This window comes from Apteryx rowi, unplaced genomic scaffold, assembly GCF_003343035.1.
Source record: "Apteryx rowi isolate R43461 unplaced genomic scaffold, aptRow1 scaffold_23, whole genome shotgun sequence".
NCBI classification, from domain to species: domain Eukaryota; kingdom Metazoa; phylum Chordata; class Aves; order Apterygiformes; family Apterygidae; genus Apteryx; species Apteryx rowi.
In genome coordinates, this window is record NW_020448641.1 from 5,133,368 (window position 1) to 5,158,655 (window position 25,288).

Here is a 25,288-nt window from a genome sequence, read left to right on the forward strand (position 1 = left end):
TGCGGTCGTGGGGCGCGGCCAGGCCGGCTGGCGAGGGGGGGCCCGGCGGGCCGGGGCCGGGGCCGGAGCCGGCCTGTCGGGGCAACGCGGCTGTGTCGCTCCCTGTGCAGCAGCGACAGCGAGGCGGCGGTGGTGGAGCGGCCTGCCGGCGGCGGGGACGAGGCGCCCTGCGTGCTGCGCCTGGAGTGCGAGCCGCCGGGCTGCGAGGAGATGGTGTCCGTGGCGGTCGTGAGCGAGGCGCGGCACATGGAGGTGTACGTGGGCGAGGAGTACTGCGGCACCGGCCGCGGCGAGAGCGCCGGCGCCCTGCGGCCCCCCGGGTGAGTAGCGGCCTGCGCTGCGGGCTCCGTGCGGGCGGGGAGCGCTCGCGCCGCGGGCGGGGGAGGGCTCCGCTTTTAGGGCCCGCGCGTCTGTGTAGCCGCCTTCTCGCGTTTGGGGAACAGGAGGGGAAGTGAAGGGATTTGCTTTTCCCCCCTCGGTATTGCCTTCCACACTTTGCCCCGGGAGTTAAAAACTAAGAGAGAACATGTTATGAAGTCATCAAACGACATGTATTTGGGTTATTAGACAAATAAGAGCAACCAACTTGGAGCTTCAGGGTAGATGCATGAGTAACAGACCAAATTTTGAAAGCTGCTGTAGTAGATAATGTAAGTGCACATAAAAATCCTTTTTACATACATATCCCATGAAATTCAGTACGTGTTGAATGTAAGCGTTAAAACTGCTGTTTCAGTTTGTTTCTTGTCTGAATAACTAGTGATATTTCATAATTCTACAACAAATGATAAAGCAAAAAGTGGTTTATATAGTGATGTCACAGCTCATTTATTTTATTTTTCTAGCAAAACTGAAAAGGTTACTTTATACAAAAAGTATCTCAAGCTGGAATGCCCTACAGCCTCCTGTAGAGTTAAGGTAGGGACTTCAGTGGAATTGTTCAACTTCTCATTGTCTTTTTTTAATCACTTCTTTGATTAGAGTTCTCTTGTATTGCTGTTAGTCAAATTATTGTTATTTTTATACAGTAATGGTTTCACATAATTACTTAAAATCACTGAAACGTTCCGTAGTCTTGATAGCATGACTCTTTTAAATTCATATCACAGATGTCTTTTCTTAAAAAGTCCTAATATGTGTATGTGGAAACGATATCCTCTTAATGAAAAAAACTTCATAAACTAGATAAATTGTAAATTATCAACAGTTGGTATGTAATCAGAACTGCAAACTGATGCATTCACTAATAACTGTGCAGTTAAATAACCTAATGAAAATCTATATGGCTACTGCTGTTCTTAAGTGTCTGGAACATCAAGGCTTAGTCTATTCTTGGTGGCATGCACTTTTTGTTCCAGTCAGATTTCTAAGAATGATGGCAAGGTAAAATGAGCTTAATTTCCCCAGAAAAGACTTTTTTTTTCCCCCAGATCCAAAGAGTAGTGCATTGTCTCATACAAAGAAAATATGATTTTTTTTTTCCTAACCAAAATATTTTTTTCCCTTCTTGCAATAGCTGCTCTCCATTGGTGAGAAACAAAGAGTAGTCATCAGTAAAATAATTGTACAAGTGAAAACAGTGTCTGCAAAACTAGCAACTGATTTTCCTTCACTAGGATCAAGCATAGATCTAAACAGAGTGCAAACTATAATGGAATCCATGGGGTCAAAGTTGTCTCCAGGTGCTCAGCAACTCATGGACATGGTCCGATTTCAGCAGAAAGTAAGTCATGGTGCTTTTCCATAAACATGAATACTGCTAATATGAGACCTTATCTTCTGTAACAGTTAAACATGTTCTAAGCTGATTTAATGAAAAAACTATTTTTTTTTAACCCAAACTTTCTGCCATTTAAATTCTGGTTTTGCTATTGCCAAGCTTAAAAATGTGACCATGAATGCTGATTATGTACCCAAGGGAATCACTACGCATAGATCAAGTCTTGAGTTAAGAACTTTGTATCATCATCATAATCTTAAACTTCACTGTCACTCTATCCTCCTGCCTCCCTGGCTTTCCCTTCTGTTTGTTTCAGTTGTCAGTGCAGGATCGTGGGTGCGTTTCCTGTTATGTTTGGGGTGTAGGTGGATGGGCTGGTTTGTCTGTCTGTCTCTTCTGTCTTTATTAAAGGCCCATCATCTTCAGCTAAAGGAAACAAACTCTTGCAGAGCATTTATTTGATTTAGATCCCAGTTCTCCAAAGCAGGCTATTTCAACAGAATCCTGTATCCAGCTGATGTTTTAAAAAAAAAAAAAAAAAAAAATCAGTCTTGGGGCTGTAGCATAATAAAAATCTGATTCAAAATTGAAGTCAGTAAAACTGTTTTGGTGTTTAGAGACTGACAAGATTAAAACTAATGCAATAACATATGTACAAGCAAAATCTTTCTGTGCTTTTCCCTAAGAATATAATTCACAACTACCATTAAAATCTTTATATCGCTTAGTAGAATGCTGTAACTACAAAGAGTTATAAAGGATATATTGATATTATTACAAAATCTCCAGTATATTTTCTATGGAAGTATCACGTGTATTTTTTTTTATTTCCATCAGAACAGTTTACCTCTTGGAGACAAACTTAATTGGATCTTTGAGAAAAATTCTGACTTTGAAGATGAGCATCCAGTAGATGGATTACATGGTGCAGCTATTCAGACATCACTAGATCTGTCATCCACTGAACCTTTGCCTGTTATAAACTGTTTATCAAGTGAAGCAGTATATGAAGACTTAAAAATAAATCTTGATCTAAACACACAGATACCTGAAAGAGAGAACACTTCTGATTCTGGAGGACTTGCTACTCAGCAAAATATACTGGACCACAGAAATGATTTTAAAGTCATGGGATCTTTGCTTATGCAAGAGCAAACAAGTGAAAATCCAAATATAGCTAATCTGAGAGAGCTTCTTCCTTTTCTTCAAAACTTATGTCGTCAGGTAAATCACCTTCGGCTAAAAGATGGAAATAAACATTTTGAGAAAAACATTGTGACTAAAGAAGAAGGCATTCAGAGTGTTGGGTAAGTCACGCCTGATACATTTATTCAGCTCCTAGTGGTTCATATTTATTGGCAAAATAGTAAAACAAAACAACAACAATGAGCCTTAAAATACGTGATTTTGGAGGCTGTGTGGCAACAAACATTTCAGTTGATTTCTTTTCAGATGAGCTGCTTGAAGATCAAAAATTATCTTATGTTGTTGTATAACTGTCTTTTTCCTCTATTTCACCATCTGTGGTTTCAAAAAAAAAAAAAAAAAGTGTGGTCTTTCTGCATTACTATATGTATTTAGTATGTCTGTCTTTTCTGCTATTACGTTCTTACTCTGGCTACTTCTACCTCCTAAACTGTCATCTCCTCCTTTTTTCACATTATGTACCATCATGTCTCTGCTGTACTTAGTGTATCTCATCCCATCAATCTTTCCTCTTCCTCCTCATTTGCTTGCCCTTGCAGGAATTGTAGTAGTAGTGCATCCAGCTTGATACCTCAAGAACTGTAGTGGAAAAGGTGAGATTTAGAAGTGTTGCCTAGGTAGCAGGGTTCTAAGCCTGAATAGCTCCAGCAGCTGGGAAAGTACAGTATATTTAAAAAATGCAGATGCAAAAAATAAAGAATTTCATAGTGTTATAACTCTTGAAACACGTGGAAAAGAATACGTGGAAAGAATAATGCCTGTTATGCTGACGGAGTCTGAGCTCTGCATATCCTGTTATGTATATTTTATTACACATAACTAAGCCTTTTAACACATAATTAAGCCTTTCTAAAAATAGGGTTGAATGAAGATGACTATATATCCTACTGTTTATCTAAAAATTTTCTAGGATATAAAAAGCGACAGGAAGTCAGGGTATTTTACTTATGCTAAAAACCTAAGAAAGCACCTAGTCGTTAAGACTAGTCGTTCGTTCTTAAACCTCAAGTCATTAAGAAACAAGTTATGCTTATTCTTATATTTGCTCTTTTCACAGAGTGGAACAACAGCCTATTTGTTCCTATTTGGAAAAGATCATCTCAAAAAATATGGATCTGATGGAGAAAAAACTAATGGACTATATTGATCGCCAAATCCAGACTCTTCAGACACATATAGATAACAAAATGGTTCTGTTAATGGACTTAGTTCAGAACTCAAAGCCAAACAAAATTGCACAAACACACTATGATACTAGTGAGGGGCTCTCGAATGGAGAGAGATAGATGTATGTAGATATAGGACTCCAATGCAAGTATTTTTTCAAGGGCAGTTATACTTTACAGAGTTTAGTATTTATGGAATTATAACTGTAAAGAACCTCAGTGTTGTTGACTTGCATTTGTTACTGTAATTCTATCCACTGTTGTACACAGTTGTTAGTTTTCTGAAAGATCTTAAGAATGTATGTTTTTCCTAAGAATTTTGTATGCCCTTTGTGGCTTATTTATTGAAAGAGCATTAGTAAAAGCCAGGTGGATACAGTATCCCAGTTTCAGCTTGAACAATGGGGAGAAATACTCTAAATAAACTGAGTTACAGCTGATCTATTTAGCTATATATAATCAATTCACTTTTCTGGGATCTATTGATTTTTGTTTTTATTTACACACATGTAATGTATTACCAGTATAACAGAACTTGGTTTCTTTATGCTTTTGGTTTATTTTAACAGTACTCCCGTTGAAACTCTTTATTACTCCAGCTGTAAAGGTATTGAAGGAGGAGTAGTTCTTGCATTACTTAAACTAGACTGTAGGTCTAGGTCAGATTTAGAGACAGGTTTAGAGAGACAGACTAACTTGAACCCCAGCTTGGGTTCTTTGAATGCCTCGCCAACTGTGCAGATACCCAAGTTAGGAGTTTGGACTCCTTAAGAGATATCTAAAACAAGACTATCATTATGCTTCTTCCCTTTTAAATTTATTGAGCCTTGCAGGAGCAACTAGAATGAATGTATACATAACAGACTTGCATTTCTTAGGGTAACGGAATATGTGTACTTCATTCATGGTTCCTCCTAAAAGGACCTCCTTTTGCAAACGGAATGTGCTGGGGTAAGATCTGTCACTTTTTGGCAACCTTAGGCCAGAGAAGTAGCCTTATTTCAAATTTATTTTAACCTGTGGGATCAGTTCTGCTGTCAATTGGAGAGGTAGAAATGTGGCTCTGAGTCCCTCTTCCATGAAGATCTGAGGTTCATCTTTCATTCTGTTTCTTGTTCTTTGAATTCTTGGGGTGCACTCTGTTTGTGCCATTTAACTATGACTATATAGGAACTTAAAGGTAGGCCCCTAAGTTAGATGCAGAGACACTGGTCATACTGTATGTCTTAAAATGCATTGAGCAGAAGCTACAGATGGAGAGCAACTGTTGACTGAACAAGCTGCTCTAGCATGTGCAATCCAGTCTCTGTCCAGTCTACCTAATATTTTGTCCTACACCATGAAAATTGATGTCTTTTGAAGGCTGTTGGATCTTGACAGTAGCGACACATAAGAGTACATGCCAAAGAGAGGACAACTTGTGCAGAACATACAGCTTGCAGTTGTTCTCCAGCTTAACCCATGCAAGTACAGTTTCAAAATGACTAGAAAAGATAACTGAGGTTTTTAAAGGAAAAAAGACCTAAATTATCTTGTACTTTACAGGTCATTTTACACCTGTGAATTTAGTTTTTAGATGCTTTCTTAGAAACACCTTGAAGTAGATAGTTATATTCTTTTTTCAACTCAATGATTTAAAATACAGTCCTAGGTTGAACTCTTCTTAATTACAAAAAAGTTGAAGTATGCTTCCAAGTATTGCTGTATTCCATAGCTTTTAGCTTATTGTGTGGGGGGTTGTTTTGTGGTGTGTGTGTGTGTGTACACGCACATGTGTGTTTTTCTCCTCCTCTCCACCTTGGAGTGACAAATCTGAATAGGACATTGTGAATTTGTGTCAACCTCTAAAGTAGTTAATATGGACTCTGCATTTTTTGGTAGCCATATCCTAATTGGCGTCTCATGTGATATTTTAATATTACGGCTACCACAATGATGATATTTGAAGTCAAAACCACAAATGAAAGAGTGTAGAAGCTGTACTGTTGCAGGTTTGGGGTTTCTTCAGCACGCACTTCAGTGAGGGATTCTGTATAGAGGGAAAGAAAAAAGTGAGGCTTTTAAGTCTGATATACTGTGTCATTTCAATGGAAATTCAGTAGTCTCCCCCCCCCCCCCCCCCAATATTTTGGTTCTGAGGGGGTGACCCACACTGACTGCAAATTCTGATTTAGTAGTACCAAAGAGCTGTACGCTCTTACAATGCAGAAAGCAATAGTGCATAAAAGAACACCATAATGTTAGTACATTTTTTTTGATATCATTGCAACCAAGCTTCTGCCAAGCAATGTTGTCGTTGTCATTAAAGAAGATAGATTGGAGACATGCTGCTGAAGTAAAGGTGGGCAAAGAAGAACTTTTGGTTATAACCCCATCCCTCTTAATGATTTACTAGGTGGTCTTTGATAAAGCTTATTATCTTTCTGTAAATGGTGAAAGATACTATGAAAACAGACTAATGTTTTACAATGCTTTGACTGTGATCTGTCTGCATGCGAAACCTTTTCACATTGTAGATGTGGCCAGTTTCTAGCATATAGATGCAAAGTCTTTCACTCACTGAAGTAAATGGGAAGATGTTTAAAGTGCTGCCGAAATTAAGAGGTTAGTAATTATATTTAAAAAATTAGACAATATGTTTATTATTATTGAGAGCATGACTAATGGTAAACACTTCTTAGATGTGGCACCTGAAAGCACATAGCACAACTTGCTTATCTCAGGTGAAGTTTTGTGCTCAAGAAAAGCTAGAGCCAAGAGTATATGGTACAAGTTACCACCCAAGCTTTTTAAAATTGCTTTTCCATATTTTCTAGTCTGTTTTACATTAGGTCTCACTATTAATCTAGTCCATTGTAGAGCAGACTGCTATAGTGCTAGAGAAGATACCAGACTGGGGCCGTAAAGCTCAACCTATAAAAAGCTTTGCAGCTCAAATTAAAAAGCATGGCTTTTTGATTTTTTGCTCTAGTTGCTGTTCTTTTCAAAGTATTTTTGTTCTAATAGACAATACAGTATGAGGATTTAACCTAGCATTGTCATCTATGATTATCATCCTGCATAGCTTTTCTGCAGAATCGTCAAAAAAAAATTGTGGCATATTAGAAGATTTTTACGAAGATTATAACAAAGATTGACTCTCCAATTTAGAATGTTGTTTTTAAATAGTCTGTAGCTTTGAAAAGGAGGCCTATTCCCTACATTTACTTCATCAGAAAATGAAATTTTAAAATCTGAAATCCTTACTTACCATTTATAACGTCTTCTGAATTGAGAGTCAGATCCTGCATGTGCTATGTATGTAACTAGGAGTGAGTGCTTCTTTTTCTATTTTAAAGAGCACACCTGAACCTGAAGGACCATCAGTCAATCAAGTACTTCTGTGATCTCACAAAACGCAAACTTTTGTTCAACCCCTTGCTCTGATGCCAAGTTCAAAACTAACATATTTCATTAGTGGAACAAATATAGTGGATTTACACAAAGAAGGAGAACAATCAAATTCTTAATTTGTGTATCCCTCTTACCTGAATGATCAGCAGACCTGTGATCTCTTTTTAGGCGGATAGGACCTACCACAGCATTAGTTTTCCACATGTATGAAGAAGTAGCTCTTTTTTGCCTAGAGATACAACCTTCGGTACAGCGAGACTTTCTGTCGTTGCTGTCGCAAATTAAAATATCACACTGGAGATAAACTGACGTAAAGCTCCGCAGGAACCTGAAGGCATTAAATTTGAATCTTCCATAGTGTTCAAGGGGTGGGTAGATTACCACAGTGTCATCTTTATTACAGCTGTAACAGAATTTACAGATCTGTTAAAGTGATCCAGATACAATAATCATTCTTGCTAATATCATTAACTATATGAGAGCATTTGGCTATGGTATTTTTCTACGTGTGGACATATAATGATCTATCTTTTTCCCCAGTGCAAATTAGTGCATGATTTTCCTGGCTCTACTTCTGTGACTTTAAATTTCCAGGAAATTCAATTCCAACAAATATCCACCAAAGAAGATAAGTGGAAGAGATACATAAATAAAAGAACTACATATTTTCTCACATATTAGGAGAAAATGATAAAAATAGTTGAGTCTTACCCACTTCTGATTAAGTCGTATGTTGGTGATCCAAAATCAGGTTTTGGAGATGCTACGCAGGTATCAGTGAACACCAAAAGATTTGGGTCAGTGGAATGAAGGCTAACTTGAGCAAAGAGAGTTTGGTTCAAGTCTACAAAATATGGGGACTGAAATACAGGCTTGGAGAATGAATCTGAATCATAGAATGACATACTAACGTTGTATCTTCCCATGGCAGTTGTGTTTTGGATTATGTTATTTTCTGTTATGTACATGATTTCTAAGGTTGAATTGTTTTCCATTTTGCATTTTGCAATAATCTCTATGCTTTTTTGACGGGTGATGATATTGCCAGTTGCAGAGGCAGTTATGGTATTAGTGTAAGTGATGCTCTGGTCTTCTCCCTGCGAAAGGAATTTCGAAGTGCTCAGTTGCTATTATGTGAGCAGTGCAGTTGAAAGCAAATGTGCTTGTTACAAAAGCCAGTGAGGTATACTTATCAGAGGCTCAGGGTACCTTTGATAATGCAAAACATATGTTACAACACAAAAAACGTAATCAACCCTCCTCCTATTTGTCCAAAACACTGAGCCAACCCCTACAGCAAAAAGCTTAAGGAATATTGCACAAAATGTTAAAGTACCAAGGTGTGACTTCAGTCCCCCTTATCAAGACAATGCTATTAATGAATTCATAGGAATCCTAACTTCTGAGGGATTTTCCCCTTTCCACATTACTCTAGGATAATTGTCAGCCACATCACTTGCAGAGAATGTTTAAGTTACACACTTTATGTGGTGCTACTTTCAGTAACTGGGTTGCGGAGGGAATGAAGCATAATATTTGGAATTAATGTTTGCTTTGATTGGGCTCTCCTGGGCTTCCCTATAAAGGGTCACTGAGCATCGAGTTCTTACAGAGAAAAATGTTCTTTCCATTTCAAGACTGAAAACATACAACTGGATGAGCTATATGAAAGTTGATCCACTGTTAGCTTATTCATATGCTATTCATAAGCTGTTTCTACAGGTTCTTGTCATTCCCAAGCTATCGTTAGCTTATTTCTGTAACTTTTTTTCCCCTTTACCGTTTTAACTGTTCCACAGCTGGTTAATGGGAAGGAAAAGATCACTGAGTCTGTTAAAACTGGGCTACAAGATGGATCATTCAGACGTAGGTGAGTTTCCTTATAACCAAGGGAGTCCAGGTAAGACTTGCTCAGAACAATTTTCATTCTCTCTGAAGAGCACGTAAGGGATGCTGTTATTGAAAGAAAAAAAATTTACTATAAATTGTGCTGCAGTTCTTTCTCACTTGATGTAAACCAAGGCCCATCTTTGAGCCTGTTGCGTGGTTCTTGATTTGTCTGAGCCTGATGCTGAAATGGCTTATGCACATTTGAGGTCATGCAGAAGTCTGAACAAAATATCATGCATGACTCTTAACACACATTAGACAAACAAAAACATGTAAAACTCATGTTGAAAGTTTAATTGTAAACCCAATAGCACTGAAGGAATTGCAGCCTTTTTAATAGGGAAAAGGAATCAAAGTTCTAGTTCAGAATAGTAGGTGAGGAGATTGTGGGAGACATTGAGGGTCTCGGTGGTTCTCCTTTCCACTTCAATGAGAAGATAGGTGTGCCAAATATAAGCAATAAGGAAAACTGTCCAGCTCAGGGGAAGGAAACTAACACACCCAAAACCTGCTTGACTAACCAGTGCTGACTACTTTCCCTGAGAATCTGAGAACAAAAACATTTAAACTAGCTAGTCAAAGAGTATACCTATACATCTGTAGAATGGTAACGTTGCCTACTGTGTCAAAAAAAGAAAAACAGATTTTGAGTGGAGCTGGCAGGAAAAAGGATCAAAAAACTTGAAGAACAAGCTTTCTTTTGCATCTTTGTGAGGTAATAGCTTATGCTCTGTAGGTGAGACTAGTGTGTTTTTCCGTATTTAGAGTTAATGGCTACCAATATAAAGATTTAAATTCTCAATATCAACTAGCATTTCTTTTCCATATTTGGTAAGGAGGGCAAGAACGTGTGACAATGAAAAACAGCATCTTAGGTAAAAAATGTAAGAACTGAACTTACTGTTGGGCTCTGCTGGACCTGGCAGTGGAATACTGGTGTACTGAGCAGAAAATCCTCTATAAGAATTGGCATAGTCTGCAGCCAACACGATGGTCATAACATTTGAAGAAGATTCAAATTTGGGCTGAGAACGACCGCATGCTTTTCCAATTAAGCCAGAGTTAGTGGTGGGGCCATCGTAGATCGCAACAAAATCAAATCGACAGTTTTTATCTAGTTCCAGGCTACAGATATAGGAAAAAAATTATAAGGAAATCTGAGTATAGAGAACATTACTCATACCAGATAAAAGATATCCTGCAGAATAAAGTGTCTGATGATTTCTAGTAAATGGAGATAAAAGACTGGCGAGTAAAAGAACATGTAAATAGACATTATCAAAACAAAATATGGAAAACCTTAAAGGCAAAAGATACTTGGCAAGTTCCTGATTCTGCTCCTACTAGAATTAATGAACATTTTTTATTGCTCTCATGTGGGATCAGCTACATTGTTCTTTTATAGCTCTTTTACTTTATATAATACTTATATTTAAAGGTGTGGTTATTTATAGTAAATATTTAAAAATGTACTTTAAAAGAATGAAGAGCTTTTACAGTATACAGTTGATTTATATTGATTTCTGAGGTCCCTTATGTATGTGGATAGAGGAAGAGGAAGGCTCTTTCCCTTTTTCTAAATCTGTATTAGAGCTTATCTTAATGCTTGCACCCTTGACCAAAAGCACCAGGCGTCCTCTGGTAGGTGAATACCTCTACAGCAACATCTCTGTTCCTGAACCAGCAGATAGACTGTGGCCAGGACTGGTGAGGGCATATGTAGCGATTGTCATCTCAGAGGACAGCGACTGAGGTAATGATTTCCTACTGCATCCTATACGTTCCTATACAGAATTCTGGAGTCAGAATATCTTAGGAAGTGTTCTTGAAGATACTGCTCTTTAAATTCACTTGGTCTTGAAACTTTCTTCCATATACCATGTCAACAGGTTAGTCACAGGGAAAGCCAAAAAAGGGCTACCAAGCCCACTAAATATGGGAGAGCATCCCCGACAACAAAATAGATCAGGAGAGTCCATATCAGTATGGGTTCCTTATGCCAATGCATTCTATCCTGAAGTGGTCAGAAAATACTTCAGTTTCCAGACCAACTCATCTATTAGCATTTATGCTTGGGAGTATTTAAGCCAGTGGTACACAGCCTTTCTTGATCGAAGGCCAGCAATACTGAGGGAACTATGTTCTTGTTGTGCTTTATTCTTGTGAGCATCTATTTTAAATTGAAATTACAATCCACTTGTCAAGGCTGATGCTTTAAAGTGTATTCCTTATGTAGCATAAGGCTTTATACTACTACTTTTAAATTCAGATCAGTCAGGTTAGCCTGAAATGGACATGTAAGGTCTAGTCACTTGAGATGCTTTCTGCACTCCACTGACCCTACTGACTGATCTTTGTGAACTGTGATGGGTGTTTAGAGCCCAGCCTTATGTGGAGACTTCTACAGGCAGACAACTGAATATAGATGTCTTAAGCTGAATCCCACCCTAGGATTCTAGTTGCCAGTTTCATTCTAGATATAGGTGTTTCATTGCTGTTGCCTAGTGGAAATATAATTTGTCCATGCAAACAGCACCTTGAATAGCACAGCTCATTTGGTGGAGCTAGAGACTTGCTGCCTTTTTTTTTTTTTTTTTTGGACACTGTCAGTGGCTAACTCCTACAGAGCATGCTCCAAAGGTACCTTCCATGCATTTCTTCTTGCTTGCCTTTGGTCTCATACACCAGTATTAAACCCTGAATGGCACGGCAGTAGTTGTAGGGCAATATATAGTGATGCAGAATATGTTGCAATTACTGTGTTATAGGAGCCAACAGAACACCTTTCTTTTAAAAGCGTGTATATGTTCTAAAAGTATGAAAGCACTTCTGCTCCTTGTGTTTAAAGTAATGCTTTTAAACAGAATGAGAAAGGAGTAATAGAGCATAGGAGGCATTTACTCACAAAAGGTCACCAAACTGTAGGTTTATCTTTGATTTTCTTGCTGTTTGTATGTGCCAAACGCAGTAGATAAACTCAGGGTAAGGTCTGGGGTAGTTGGGGCTGGTAAATGTCCCATTGGGACCAGTTAAGTGTTCCCCACAATTTTCAGTTTCTGAAATGAAGAGTAGATACAATGGTAGCATAATGGTTTATATAATGGACCATAAAAAATGAAGCCTAAAGCTAGGAATCTAAGGTTAAGTCAATAGTAAGACTTATAGGATTCCATTCCTTCAGAAAAGCTTAAAGATACTAAAGATAACATTTCTAAATATTTTAGAGGATTTCAGGTCAGATGGATGTTGCAGGATGAAACCTTGTACATAATGGTACAGTTCAAATGATGTTTCAACGAGTGCATTGAGGTCTGACTTACTTGTTTCCTGTGAGAAGAAATAATAGAAGACGAAGAAGCTTCTTGTGAAAGCCTCAGAGTTTGTTGTTATGAGAAAAGTTAAACTGTCTGAAGATGATTCAAACATTGGGACTGAATCAGTGGTGTTGCATACTTGCCCAAGAAAAGGTGAATTAGTTGAGGGACCATCAAACACTTTAATACTTTCTGTTTCACAGCTTGAAGAAGAAGCAAATCTATTAAAAAAAATAAATAAAAAAAAAATTGAGAACTACCTAAACTCACTGTTAGATAAACAAGCTCCTCAGAGTCCACAACAGATTCAATAAATATTTTACTAAAGCAAATACAGAGAAATATTTGGAGTCACCAATGTCTTAAGTTGAAATTATTAAGAAAGGGATAGGGGTTTTGATTTTGATTTTTTTTTTTTCTCAGCTATGATTCTTTGTAATTAAGACTGAAAACAAAAGATATAGGAGGCAAGTATAAAAGATAGAATAAAAGAAGAGCAAAAATAATTACAAGCACTTCTAGTTGCTCATAAATGGAGAGCAGCTCTGTAACATATATTTACTGCTTACAGGATCAGTTGAACTGGATTTCTCTCATCAGCACCATCTTATAAAACTGAATGGAGAGAGTATGAAAGAAAGTGCATGATTTTCCACAGAATTTAAGGAAAAAAAACATAAAAACTGTTGGTAAACCACAAGATTTGCCTAAACATAAAATTAAGAATATGTGACAATTTAAACTTTTTCAGTATTATGCGTAAGGCAAAAGCTAAAATGTCTTGTACATATATTTAGTTATTAAAAATTCAGCTTGGCCATACTAGTTTGTTTCAATATTTTTTGTGTCACATACTAATGAAAAGAAACAATACAAAAATATCTGGAGAAAATACTTACTTAAAATAGGAGAAGATGAGCCTAATTGTTTGATTTGCAGTTCTATGAATTTGCCAGACACAGTTTGCATTTGAATTTAGTTCTATTGTTAAGGCTTTGTTGAGATCTCCGAGGGAGGCACCACAGCGAGGTAAACCTATTTAAAAAAAAAAAAAAAAAAAAAAAAAATTATTGCAAGGATATCTCTCAAGTTTTCTCTTCCAGTACTGTTTCATTCTACACTATGCAGAGACTGTGGAACAGTACTCCATGGAACAGACATGCAAAGGTTTGTACTGTGTTGGTTTTTCATTTCAGTTATAGCAGTTATGAAACCTGAAGAATCAAATATCAAAAGAATATCAGAGAGTACTTTTTGTCCTTATTTTCATAGTAGCAGAGAAAAGGAAGTTAAGGGAACACGAATCACAGATGAAGCTAATGGCAAAACTGGAAATTTCAAGTGACATAGGACACCTCAGCAAATCTCTTCTGCAAGGTTGGTTACCATGAGCACATCGAGCCTCCTGTCTTCCCCCAGCACTGATTTCCTAAAGATTGTTGAATCCAGTTCTAAGTTTCAGCCCTTTACTTTGAAGCACTCAGGGACCTAGGCCAAGGGAATTGAAAGAGCTTTTCAGATCTGAGCTCCTAAAGGACTGTGTATATTTGGTACTGCAAGCAATTCTGGTCCTCCATCTCTGAAAGGATACTGCAGAACATGAAAAGCTTCAGAGAATGGCAACAAAGATGATCAAAAGTTTAGACTAGCTTCCAGACAAGGAATAAGTAAACAGACTAAAGCATTTTAGGGTCAGAAAAGAGATGACTAAGGGGGAAAGTAAGTAGTAGAGGTCTATGAATTCATGGAGAGGGTAAATAGGAGATATTCTCTTCCAGTATAAAAACTCGGTTGCCTGATATGAAACCAGTAAATTGTGATTTTGAAACCAACAAAAGAAAGTGGCTCTTTACCAGCTATTAATCTTTGCTGCGGGGTGGTGTGCATGCTAAAAGTAAAACATTAAAACAGGTCGAATCCATGAAAGCAAAAGCCTTTGATAACTATTAAATACAAAGATTGCACCTCCTCTTTCGTTCAGGAAGTCCTGAACCACATTTTCTGGTGCCTGGGAGAGTATTCTGGGGAAGTATTACTGCAGGCTTGTTTCCGTGTTCTTGCCTGGGCATCCTCCGTTGACTCTGACCAAGGTGATGGGGTTAGCTGAACTTTAATCTGACCCAGTTCAGCTATTCTCTTGTGAACAAAAACAAGGTTGGGATTACTAACATCACTTAATGAATGATAATAAATTGTTAAATTATTGCAGCAATGAGCATTGTATAGGAACCTTTAAAATGGTTGTCAATCAGTTTGAGCATAAGATCTCCTTTGTACTTTAATATTATCTAAAAATAATAGTCTAGAACAACAGAAAAAAAATCCTATGCAATATATGCAGTCCCAGGTAAAAAACTCAGGCTTTCTCATGAGCTCCAGGGGGAAAAGAAAGGTTTAGGAGGGACCTGTCTAGTCATGTATGAAACATCCCAATAGTAAGAGCGTTGCAGACTCAGCCCTGCCCTGCCCTCCATGGAACCTCTCTGTGTCCCTCCAGACTGCTCACACAGCCAGGCACTTCTGGAACAGCTCTGCAGTAGTACTTCATGTTCCCACAATAGCTACCCATCACTAAATAGGTAAACTGCTGATTTGAATACAGAACTGTCCCCAAGTTGGGCAACAATCCACTGTCTGCTGATTCTGATTGAACAGAGGAAAAATGGCCAAATTTCTTTTTAAAAACCAGCTCTATTTCCCAATTAAGTCAGTGACTTTTCAAATTTATTCCTGTTACTTCAATACAATATTAATTTGTAAAAGCATGTTTCCACTCCAGAGTAAAATATCTTCAAAGGCAAGTTCTTAAGTCAAATTGCCGTAGCGAGTCAGATATTGGGACTGTTGTTTTCTCATTTTTAACACTTGCTGGCACATTTGGGTGTTACTGTTGTGCAGCAGAATGTTAAATAAGATGCATTTTTATAGATTCACTTGACATTTTTCCCTTCAATTGTCCATAAAATAGCTGCTGTTCAAAAGCTCATAAAAGTTCATGGATAAAAAGAATATTAGATTCCCATACCTGCGAATTCTATTGAGTTGTCTTCAGCAAGAGCTAGAGCAGCTAGGAGAGGCAAAAGGAAGAACTGCCTGAGCACCTGCATTTTGATAAGAGCTGAGCAGGTTAGGTTTTTCTAACTTTTATACCTCAAGCGATTTCATAATCATTGTGTATTACATGGTGTCATGGAGTGAGGGCTTAATCTCTTAGTTACTGTTTCTTTTTAGCAGATATAGAAGATATAAATGAGAAAATAACAGGTGTGCCTTTTTTTTAATACGTACTGCTTGCAGAAAGTTTAACCATGGTTTCGTCAGCTCTGCATCTCGTGGTTTTGAAGCACATTTTTCTGTTCGCTTCAGTGAGCATATGTTGAGGTCTGTTGACATTAGTTTGGCATGTATAGAAATGTTCTGGGTGGGTTTGGCAGACCCTGTGGAGATGTGTTCAGCAGTTTGCTCCCAGCACTGGCCAGTGGGAGCTTCTTTGTTTCCTCCTTAATTTGGACACCTATCCCTTTAGGCTGCATTGGGCAAATCATTCAGTGTCCTTGTTGAGGATTCCTGAGGCTGTAAAATGGGACTATCAGAATAGTGTTGTCATGAGTATTAGTTCCGTATTGCTGATGCACTCACGGATGAAAAAAGTGAGATTATCTTGTCCACAGATTTAAAAAAAGATTGCACTGCAACCACTTTACAAATAACACTTTCTTAGTCCCACAATAGAAGCTACAAAAAAGGAATCAGCCTTTTCCTCTTGAGGTAAGGAAACAAGTGCAGTTCCAAGAGCCTCAATTCCTTCTGGCAAGAGTCTAATCAACATGGGGCTCATGTGTTTAGGTTTCTTCTGCTTTGATATATTCGCAATACATTGTCTGTCTTTCCATAAGGACCAAAGGTCTTGAAATCTAGACTATTTCCTAGAGCAGCAGCAGATAACCAATGTAAAAGCTTCCAGAGGTTGTGATAATGCCAGTGCCACAGATGCGTTATTACCCTAACCTTGGCCTTTGGTGCGGTAACCTACGTGTGTGAGTGGCCAAGGAAAATGGGAGGTTAGCAGTGTGACTCTTTCCAATACAAAGAATAGGTATCACACAGCTGTGCAAACAGAGGTGCTCTTTCAAATTTACTAGCAAAGACAAATTGCAATGCAGACCACCTTGAAACGCATCCTGAATGCTTTTCTTTTAGTTATACACAATTCAACTAACCCCTTTAGCTTTAATTGTCGATATGAGTTTAAGAAATATGATGCTTCTGTACTCTCACATTACTAGTCTCAGAATTATGACTGCTTTAAAACAATCCACTCCATAATTTCAAACTCTCTTTAAGGATTTTGAATGCATCTCACTCTTCACAATGTACTTACACTGTCTTTAAACACAAAGACACGGAATACATCTGTAAAGACATTACATAGTGTTTGAATTCCCTTTAGTGTCCAGGAAATACTAAATTTGCATTCACTTTGTATAGCCTTTCATTTCTGAAGCTCACCCACACACTTGCAAGCAATTTTCAAATGCTAACCACCATTTTGTATGTCTTAAATGTGTGAAGTGGTATATGAAACCCAGTCAATCAATGCTGTGTCTGTGAGGACCAAGGAAAAAAAGACCATGGCTATTATGCTCTGGTTATAAGGTTTAAGTAATATACAAAGAGGTTGGTATTTTACCTGTTTGGAATTACTTGTGTATGAATGATTAGGATATTAAGGGTCCAAACCCTTGAGCATTGGCCCAGTATTTCTGACGGGCTGAGCCAGGGCCAAGTGCTGGCACTCACACTTTGTGCAGGTGCAGACTCCAGCTACCTTAGTCATGTATCTGAACGGCTGCACTGCTGCACTGGCTACTTGCGCTATGAGTCTGAGCATTCAGACTTCTTTCAAATGTGTGTTAAGCCCATGCTCAGACAGTGTCAGATGTTCAGATGTCAAGTGATGTTCACGTATTATCAGCTCACTTCCAATTCCCTCTTCCACCTTGACAGAAAACAGCTGGCAAGCCTTCAGGAAGGTCCTTTAAAATGAGAACAGAACAACTGTACGGAAGGCATTTTAAAATAACAAGTCCTTAGTGTGTGTTAGTATAAAGGAACAAGGGTGCTGTTGAGAACCTGTTGTTTACAGGCACTTTCCCCATTGCCTGCAGCCGAGAGCGCAATAGGCGGGAGAATGTGGTTTCAAACCCTTTAAGTCATTACCTGTGAGAAGCAGAACAGCAGGGCTACGGGTGTGATTGAGTTTTGTATGACCTAGGTGTGATTAGGAAATACTCTGCCTCTTGAGTCCTGGCTACTTTTTACACCTGTTTGGCATTATTATGCAGTATCAGGACTCTGGCTGTGAGCACTGACCTGCTCAGCACTAGGCAGGCCAAAGCCAAGGCTTAGCCCTCAGATACGAAGGGTTTATTCAAACTTGAGATGTGAAATCTGTGTAATTTTGGCATTTGAGAGGGGCTAAGTTATTCACGGAGAGCCTGAGTTTCAGGATGATTCTAATCCCTTTTTTAAAGGGACAAAGCTTAAAACAGAAAGTTGCTGAAAAGTGGCTTTTTGTCTTGTATTACACAGCTCCTAGGCACTAGGCATCCTTATTCAGGACAAAGCACCTTATGATGAGTCTGAGTAATCTGCATACATCCACCATCTGGAGTACTGGCCTTGAAGATGCTCTTCACACTTAGGCAAAGTTCACCAGATAATCAAAATTTAACCCATCTCTTTCCCTCCCATAATTGCTGTACTACCACACAATTCTGCAATTGACTGTCAAGATAGTTTCATCTTTTATGAACTGGAAAAAATTATTAATTTCCACTTCTTTTTCACGAAGTCGTTCCAAATAGGACAATTTAATATATTAAGCTTCAGAAACAGCTTGGTCCAAAGAGATATTTTTGTCCGTATTACCATCTATTATTTGAACAGATATTGGAAAGAAAGGAGATGAAGCAACTGCCTATAATAAATAACATTTAGATCTAAAAGCTTTTATAATTCTAATCTACAGTAATAAAAACTGACATATAGAAAAATTACAGTAGCTTAAAAGTGTTGCTGAGATTATATCTCAGTATGTTTATAATACTTTTTCCAAATATTTTGAGTTTGTATTTAAAATAATAGCTAGGATATTGTCTTAGTTACTAGAAATGGTTTATCCTTTGATTTATGTCTCTTCTTGACTTTCAAAAGCAGCTAAAATGATTGCTCTGTCCAACAAAGTGATGTACAGCTGGTCCTTCAACCTTTTCCTGTATCTTAAGGGTCTTTGGACAATGAGTGCAGAGAGCAGCACTGAGCCCTCAACAGCTGTAAGGCAGGTTGGTCATTCTTAAATGCTATGTATTTGAGCTATTGAGTGATAGTGCAACAGGGAGAACTGGAAGGACTGTAGGAGAGACAAAGTCTTGATCAAAAAAATCAAGCAGCTAATACAAATATACTTTATCACTGAGAATATTTACTGAAGTTTAGGCTTTTACAAATTTGGAATATAGATCCAGAAGATCTGAAATTAAGCAATGCAAGTGCAATTAAGAATAAAAGATCCTAAGACACACTATCACAAAGCAAGTGCTCTGCTGTTGATTATGGAATTTTGCAGCCTAGTATAATGCATTTTTAGAACTCATTAGCAGATGTGCAACATACTGCTCACTTATATAAGCGATAAACAATATTATAATTAAAAGAAGCATTAAATTCTTCTGAGTATAATTGGCCCAGTAATAATGGTGTTTTCCTTATCGTCACTTGTGCCTTCTTTGCCTCTTGTCATACAGCCCTGGTAGCATCGGGAAAAATAATTATATTTGTTGCACACTGCCATTTTGCACTGTAGGTAAATTACTGAGTGTCTTCTGAGAAAGCTGGGGGTTCTAAATTTGAGCTGCATAATCTTCTTGTCTGGTGAATAGTAGTTCTTGTAGGCTGGGTCTCTTATACACCTGAGAAAAGAAAAAGGATAAAAAAACCATAGAATTCTCATACAAAAAAAATAACATAGTTACTATTCCATTTGCTTCATGTAAGAATTGTAAGAAACTTTCCTTCAGAAATTTTTAGTAGTGAAGGTAATCACAATTCACAGCATAAAATTCTTGAACACAGATGTAACTGGATGGATTTTATGTATGTATGTTGGTATAATGTCATACATACACTATGTATATGTTTTATTTATATATTTAAATGTATAAATGTAAAACACTTGATGGAATTTTAAATATATAGAAAGTGTTACTGTGTAGCCCTCTTATCTTTCAAAGTTATTTTTTATTTCAACCTTAGACTTTCTGAAGATCCATGAAGAAACAATTCCACATTCCAAATCCACCAGAACCCTTTGATCAGTTACTTCCTTCTTCTCTAAATTTATTATATAGACTTTTGAAATATCTTCTGAGAATTTATACTGATTTTCTTTCCTGGGTAGAATATAAAGGTGAATTAACCATAAAGTGCCAACTAATAGAATTGTGTATTTTTGCTCTAATAACTAGCTCATTTAAAATCCTGCCACTTGTAGTTAGCGGATAACTCAAGTGTGTTTTAGGTCTGTGGATCTTTGGTATATATATTTGTTATTGTCTATATGAAGTCAATCATATAGGAGGTGTTATTTTGAAATAGTTGTTGAGATGTTTTCCTTACCCTCTTCTGATTAAATCATATGTCGTAGTTGTAAAGTCCCGAGGATTTGGAGACACCACACACGTATCTGTAAATAGCATCAAATTTGGATCTGGGCTGTAGAGGGTAGCACGAACAAACACATCCTGGTTTTTATCAGCACGGTATGGCGGAGCCTTCACCACGTGTGAAAAAGATGATGAATCATAAACGGAAAACTTGACAATGTATCGTCTAGGCTTATTTTTCAGGTATGGAGGCTCTTTAACATTGGGCTTTGTTCCGGTATCATCATTCCTGTGTTTTTTGCAGGCAAAGTTTAGCAGAGAATTCACATTTCTGTCATTGAAGTTGCCAAAAGTGGATCCTACCACAGTGTTGGAATATGTGATGGCCCCACGGGTAATCTGTTAAAACAGTAGAGAGTTTAGAGCTGCAAAGTAATGCTGAAACCTTTTACTGAATGTTGCTAGAAAATCAGGTGAGCCAGCAGATAACTGAGTCAAAAATGGTAAAAAATTTCATGTGAAATTTTACCCAAGGTCATTGGCCTTGTATGACATCAGCAAATGTGGAATACAGCCTGAACATCAATAAAAAAAGCTTTGTGTTCAGGTGTTTCTCTAGAGAACAGCAGGACACCCACTCTTAGCTAGCATATTTAAAATAGCTCAACAAAGAATGGGAAAGGAGTGGTAGGACAGAGTTTAGAACTAATATATTAGTTAATATTCCTTCCATTTCTATCTTCTAAGGACCTTCCCGGGCAATGGGAGGTTCAAAACTATTGATTAGCTTTAGTAATTTTAGTTGCAATTTTGTTTTGCTATCACACAAAGACACTACTGAATCAAAATCACTATCCTGCAGGTCCTGTGGGCTTCAGCAGGAATGGTGTGCGAGCAGACTCTGCAGCTTTGGCCTCAGGGTACCTCAAAGCTGATGGGGACTCAGCAAGTCTCCCTCAGTGCTGCACTACCATGGCTGGCTTATACGTCACAACATCGCATCCCAGCTGTCACACAGCACTGTACCTTCCTCATTTTTTGGTAAGTCCTGCCTGACACTGTGATGACATTTCTACTATGCTCTTGTATACTTTTCCGGCAGATGATGTACCTGGGAGAGATGTTCTTTGTACTGCTGCTTTACAGCTATGAAAAACCTCAAAATTTTATTCACTTAATTTCAAGCACCACTGTCACATTCACAAGGCCTGTTTACCACTTGTGTCTCTTAAACCTTGAGTGTAGGGTTTCTCTTAAGGCTGAAATGAATCTCATTATCCTTTCCAATGGAAAATGTGTGCAGGTCCACTACAGTTTTCATAGAGCAAAGGCAAAAACATTCTTCAAAACCCCATCTAAATCCTGAAACTATTGGTAGCCCATTACCTGGCAGAAAAGATGGCAAAAGGAGACTGATTCTATTCCTCCTAAAAGCAGAAGTTTCCTAGGCACTTTCCTCAGCTGCATGAGAACTGTATTCTTGAGCTTTTCCTTTGATATAGAGTTATTTCTAGGTTCAAGTGTATCCTCAGGTCAGTGTGTGTCACACTGAAAAACCTAAAGAAGGATGGCTATTACAGACATAGGTGAGAACCTTGGTTTTTATTTCATGCTGTATTAGCTCATGCTGCTACCTCTAAAGTAAAAGCTGGCAAAACCTTTGTACTTTTCATGACACTGATAGGAAAAAAAAGTAGTGTAACCATAAAGTATCAGAATATTGTTAAGCCTTTTGGGCAAGTCATCACTGTGGGGGATTGTACGAGCTTTCTTTCTCCCCCATTATAATCCCTTGCTTTCCAAGGAATTGGATCTAACTGTGGCAGAGCCAGAATTTGTCCCTTCGGAGATTTCACTTTATGGTGGAAACTGGGCAATGTTGGAACCCTTGGTCCCTTGGAAGGTACCTTGGACCCTTCAACTTTCCCAGCATCCTGGGACACAGATTTCTCAGTCTCCTCAGGACTCCTCCCTTACCCATTTCTCCCTGGGGATGTGTGCATAGGGTTCAGCTGTCCCTGCTCTGAGGATCCAAGGCCTGGCCCTGAGATGGTCCAGCTGTGTGATCTTGACTCACACAGCTGAGGAGATTGCCAAGTTGTGAGAAAGAGCTGTGAGAAAGTCTGTAGAGCACAGCCATGCAAGATAAGAGAGGTAAAATTACAGATGGGCGGGGCTGTTGATTCGGGATCATTAGTAGCTTAGGGATTCAAGAGAGAAAACACCAACATGGACAGCTATAAAATCTTAAAAGGAAAAAAACAAAACAAAACCATGGAGTCAGCAGAAAATGGCAATGGAGCAAAATTGAGGGTCTGTTTCATGGTGCCGTGGAGGAAGACCCTTCCCCTCCTTGTTGATGTCTGCCTGGCCAGCAAAGACTCTCTGGGTGCCTTGTCGGTATGGTGAGCACACTAATGCGTAGCTAATTAAACCCTGCTAACTGATGTGTGTATTAGTTAGTGAATACATCATTGCTTTATATTTTGAAGTTGTACATAACCCACTTGCAGAGTCTCTTTGTGCATGACTGTAAGTGCCCAAAACAGTGACCTGAAGAGGGAGGGTTATGAAAGGGAAGAGGGGAAGTATAGGGAGGGTTGATAATACCATTATAACCTGGAATCATGAACTTCTAGAAACGTAATTCTGTTGTGGTTTCAACATAATGTCCACCTATGCTTTGGGTGTTCCACATCCGTTACCCAAAGACTTGGCCTTCACAAAGCCATGTGGTGGCATCATCCAGTAACAATCTTTAAAAATATTTTGAAAAGTGTTGTTCATAAATAACTTTGCTGATGTCTTAACATATGATAATTTCAGAAATAAGCATTCTTACCTGCTTTTTTGTACCGCAGCCATTGTATGGTATATGGAACGTGACGCTGTATTTGGTAATCACAGGCTTACATCTTGGGTCATTCAAGCGAACATTCCTTGCAGAGTAACCTCTTGAACTGATATAGGCTGTTTTAATAGTTGCCTGCATGTATTTAGGTAGGCAAGTAATGGTTGCTGGAGAAGAAGAAATTTAATGTTATTAAACAATAGTTAAGCATAGAGTAAAAGGCAGCATGTATTAAATACCAGTATGTTTTACAAATGCAAACATGGGCTTTACTGACTAACCTGGAAATAAGCGCTGAGTAGAGAGAAAATGAATTTCCCTTTATCTTTAATTGTATAAGTATTGCCACTGAAAGTTCATGACTCCTTTCTACGACTAACACTGCAGTTACACAAATTAGTTCTGCCTGTCGCTCTTGAGGGACAAGGTGAGCTCGCAGCGATAACCCACTGAACTGTTTCTTTGGTCAGCACTCTGGCAGTCTCCAGACAGACATTTGAAACATGTAAATGTGTTTCTTTCATAAATTGTGCAGCTATAGGTCAGCTCATCCCCTTGATGCTGCCAAAGGCAGTCTGGCTGCCAGTGCCTTGCCCTGCTGCTAGCCGCTGCAGGGGTGTTGGTGGTGCAGGCAGTCTCTCAAGGTCCCGCTTGCCAATTTCTCTTGCAATCAGATACCCTCTGCCATCTTCCCTCTGGAATCATCTGCCCGTGGAGACACTTCCTCAAAGCTTGCCTTTTGTGCTTGAGGGCATCTGCTCTTGACTTCCCTATCCTGTCTGGCAGGGCAGCATTCAAAGTTTTATGCTTTAAGGAGCACTTCTCCAGCAACCCAAGATATGGGGCTTGCCAGAAACACCACCCAGAGCTTAGGGCTTCAAAAGTCCAACAGTGAGCCTACAGGGAACAATAAGGCAGACCTACTGAGGGGAAGAAGAGGGGCACATGTATGTCTAAAGGGCAAAGATATCTGATAAAACTGCCAGACTTTCCTAACATATGTCTTTTACCTAGCATATGGTGCACTTGTAAAGAAAAGTAGTTACAAAAAACGGGAAAACATTACCATAGCTTCTGGATGCCGCCTCTGTTTTTGGATGAGCTTTTAATGCAAGAAAGTAAGAAAATAATTAAGACTGAACCATGAAAATTTGTGCTGGTATGTAATCAATTAACATACATTGTAATCAACTGAATGCAGTAAGACTAGGAGATTTTATGTAGTGGGATGTAGGAATGTAGTTGTCATGTACAAAAGGCACATTTAAAAAAAATGTGCAGGCTTTGCTCATATTAGAAAAATGTATGCTGAAGAGGACAAATATTATTGGCTTTAATGGGAAGAAGTTTTAATTATGTGTATTCATTTGTGTAGGCAGATAATTTCATGCTCAAATGCTTGCTTTGCATCCAAAGTTCAGCTTCCTGTATGTTATCAGCACAGAAATATATAAGTTTTATTGACACAGCCTGAGTGTCCTTTACCAGTGTGTAGCTGATTGGGCCAGATGTTTCTAATTATAGAGCAGCAGTATTGATGACAACCGCTAGGTCAACAGAAAATCAGATCAGGTGACAATGGAAACCACTAAAGTGGCAGCTCTAGGTCTATTGATACACAGATTTCTGGAGCACAGAGATCGCTCTGCAGACTTTAAAGCCATCAGATACATAACCGTGAACATAACCGAGGCCTACTGCCATGCCCTTCTTGCTTTACAGCTTTGTTTAGAGCTGAGACTCCCTTTGATGTCAGGAGTACTTGTGTGGGCTGGGGATCCTGTTGTATTTGTATCTATATAGTACCCCTGCTCATCACAGTTAAATAAATRACCACTCCTCCAATAGCTGGTATTCCCGTTGCTGCGTGCTCTGTAGACACGGTCCCAAGAGAAAGCAAAAGCCATGCTCCAGTGATTTTTGGCATTTTTGAGTAAGCTAAGCAAAGACTGGCAGACCAAAGCAAAATGAACACGAGGGTGTAATGAGGCTCCCATTGAAGTTAGGGCTTGATGAACCTGCTCTTTAGTTAGTGCGTTTTGCAGCACCCCATCTTTTGGCATTCTGCTGGACCTTGTACTAAC

General features: G+C 38.6%; 2 protein-coding genes across 2 annotated transcripts; one reads left to right on the forward strand and one right to left on the reverse strand.

The window, feature by feature from the left end:
* Positions 1–88: 88 nt before the first annotated feature.
* On the forward strand, positions 89–4,551 carry CUNH10orf88 (chromosome unknown C10orf88 homolog). The gene is made up of 5 exons (XM_026065646.1): positions 89–320; positions 846–918; positions 1,517–1,723; positions 2,558–3,027; positions 3,984–4,551. The coding sequence occupies exons 1-5, from the start codon at positions 211–213 to the stop codon at positions 4,210–4,212; spliced, it is 1,089 nt and encodes a 362-aa protein (XP_025921431.1). The 5' UTR covers positions 89–210; the 3' UTR covers positions 4,213–4,551.
* An 83-nt stretch (positions 4,552–4,634) lies between these two features.
* Positions 4,635–18,926, reverse strand: CUZD1 (CUB and zona pellucida like domains 1). The gene is made up of 9 exons (XM_026065647.1): positions 15,715–18,926; positions 13,589–13,724; positions 12,696–12,910; positions 12,281–12,431; positions 10,277–10,500; positions 9,266–9,438; positions 8,197–8,582; positions 7,620–7,888; positions 4,635–6,121 (listed from the first exon to the last, which is right to left on the reverse strand). The coding sequence occupies exons 1-9, from the start codon at positions 15,794–15,796 to the stop codon at positions 5,946–5,948; spliced, it is 1,812 nt and encodes a 603-aa protein (XP_025921432.1). The 5' UTR covers positions 15,797–18,926; the 3' UTR covers positions 4,635–5,945.
* Positions 18,927–25,288: the final 6,362 nt, after the last annotated feature.

Excerpts from the sequence above, each read along its gene's own strand:
- CUNH10orf88 (XM_026065646.1), top strand. The coding sequence starts at position 211 with ATGGTGTCCGTGGCGGTCGTGAGCGAGGCGCGGCACATGGAGGTGTAC. Across the intron at positions 321-845 it reads GGCGCCCTGCGGCCCCCCGG|CAAAACTGAAAAGGTTACTT; the intron begins GTGAGTAGCGGC and ends TTATTTTTCTAG. Across the intron at positions 1,724-2,557 it reads TGGTCCGATTTCAGCAGAAA|AACAGTTTACCTCTTGGAGA; the intron begins GTAAGTCATGGT and ends TATTTCCATCAG.
- CUZD1 (XM_026065647.1), bottom strand. The coding sequence starts at position 15,796 with ATGCAGGTGCTCAGGCAGTTCTTCCTTTTGCCTCTCCTAGCTGCTCTA. Across the intron at positions 8,583-9,265 it reads GCTGTGGAACAGTTAAAACG|GGAGAAGACCAGAGCATCAC; the intron begins GTAAAGGGGAAA and ends TTCCTTTCGCAG. Across the intron at positions 6,122-7,619 it reads CAGGTCTGCTGATCATTCAG|AATCCCTCACTGAAGTGCGT; the intron begins GTAAGAGGGATA and ends CCCTCTATACAG.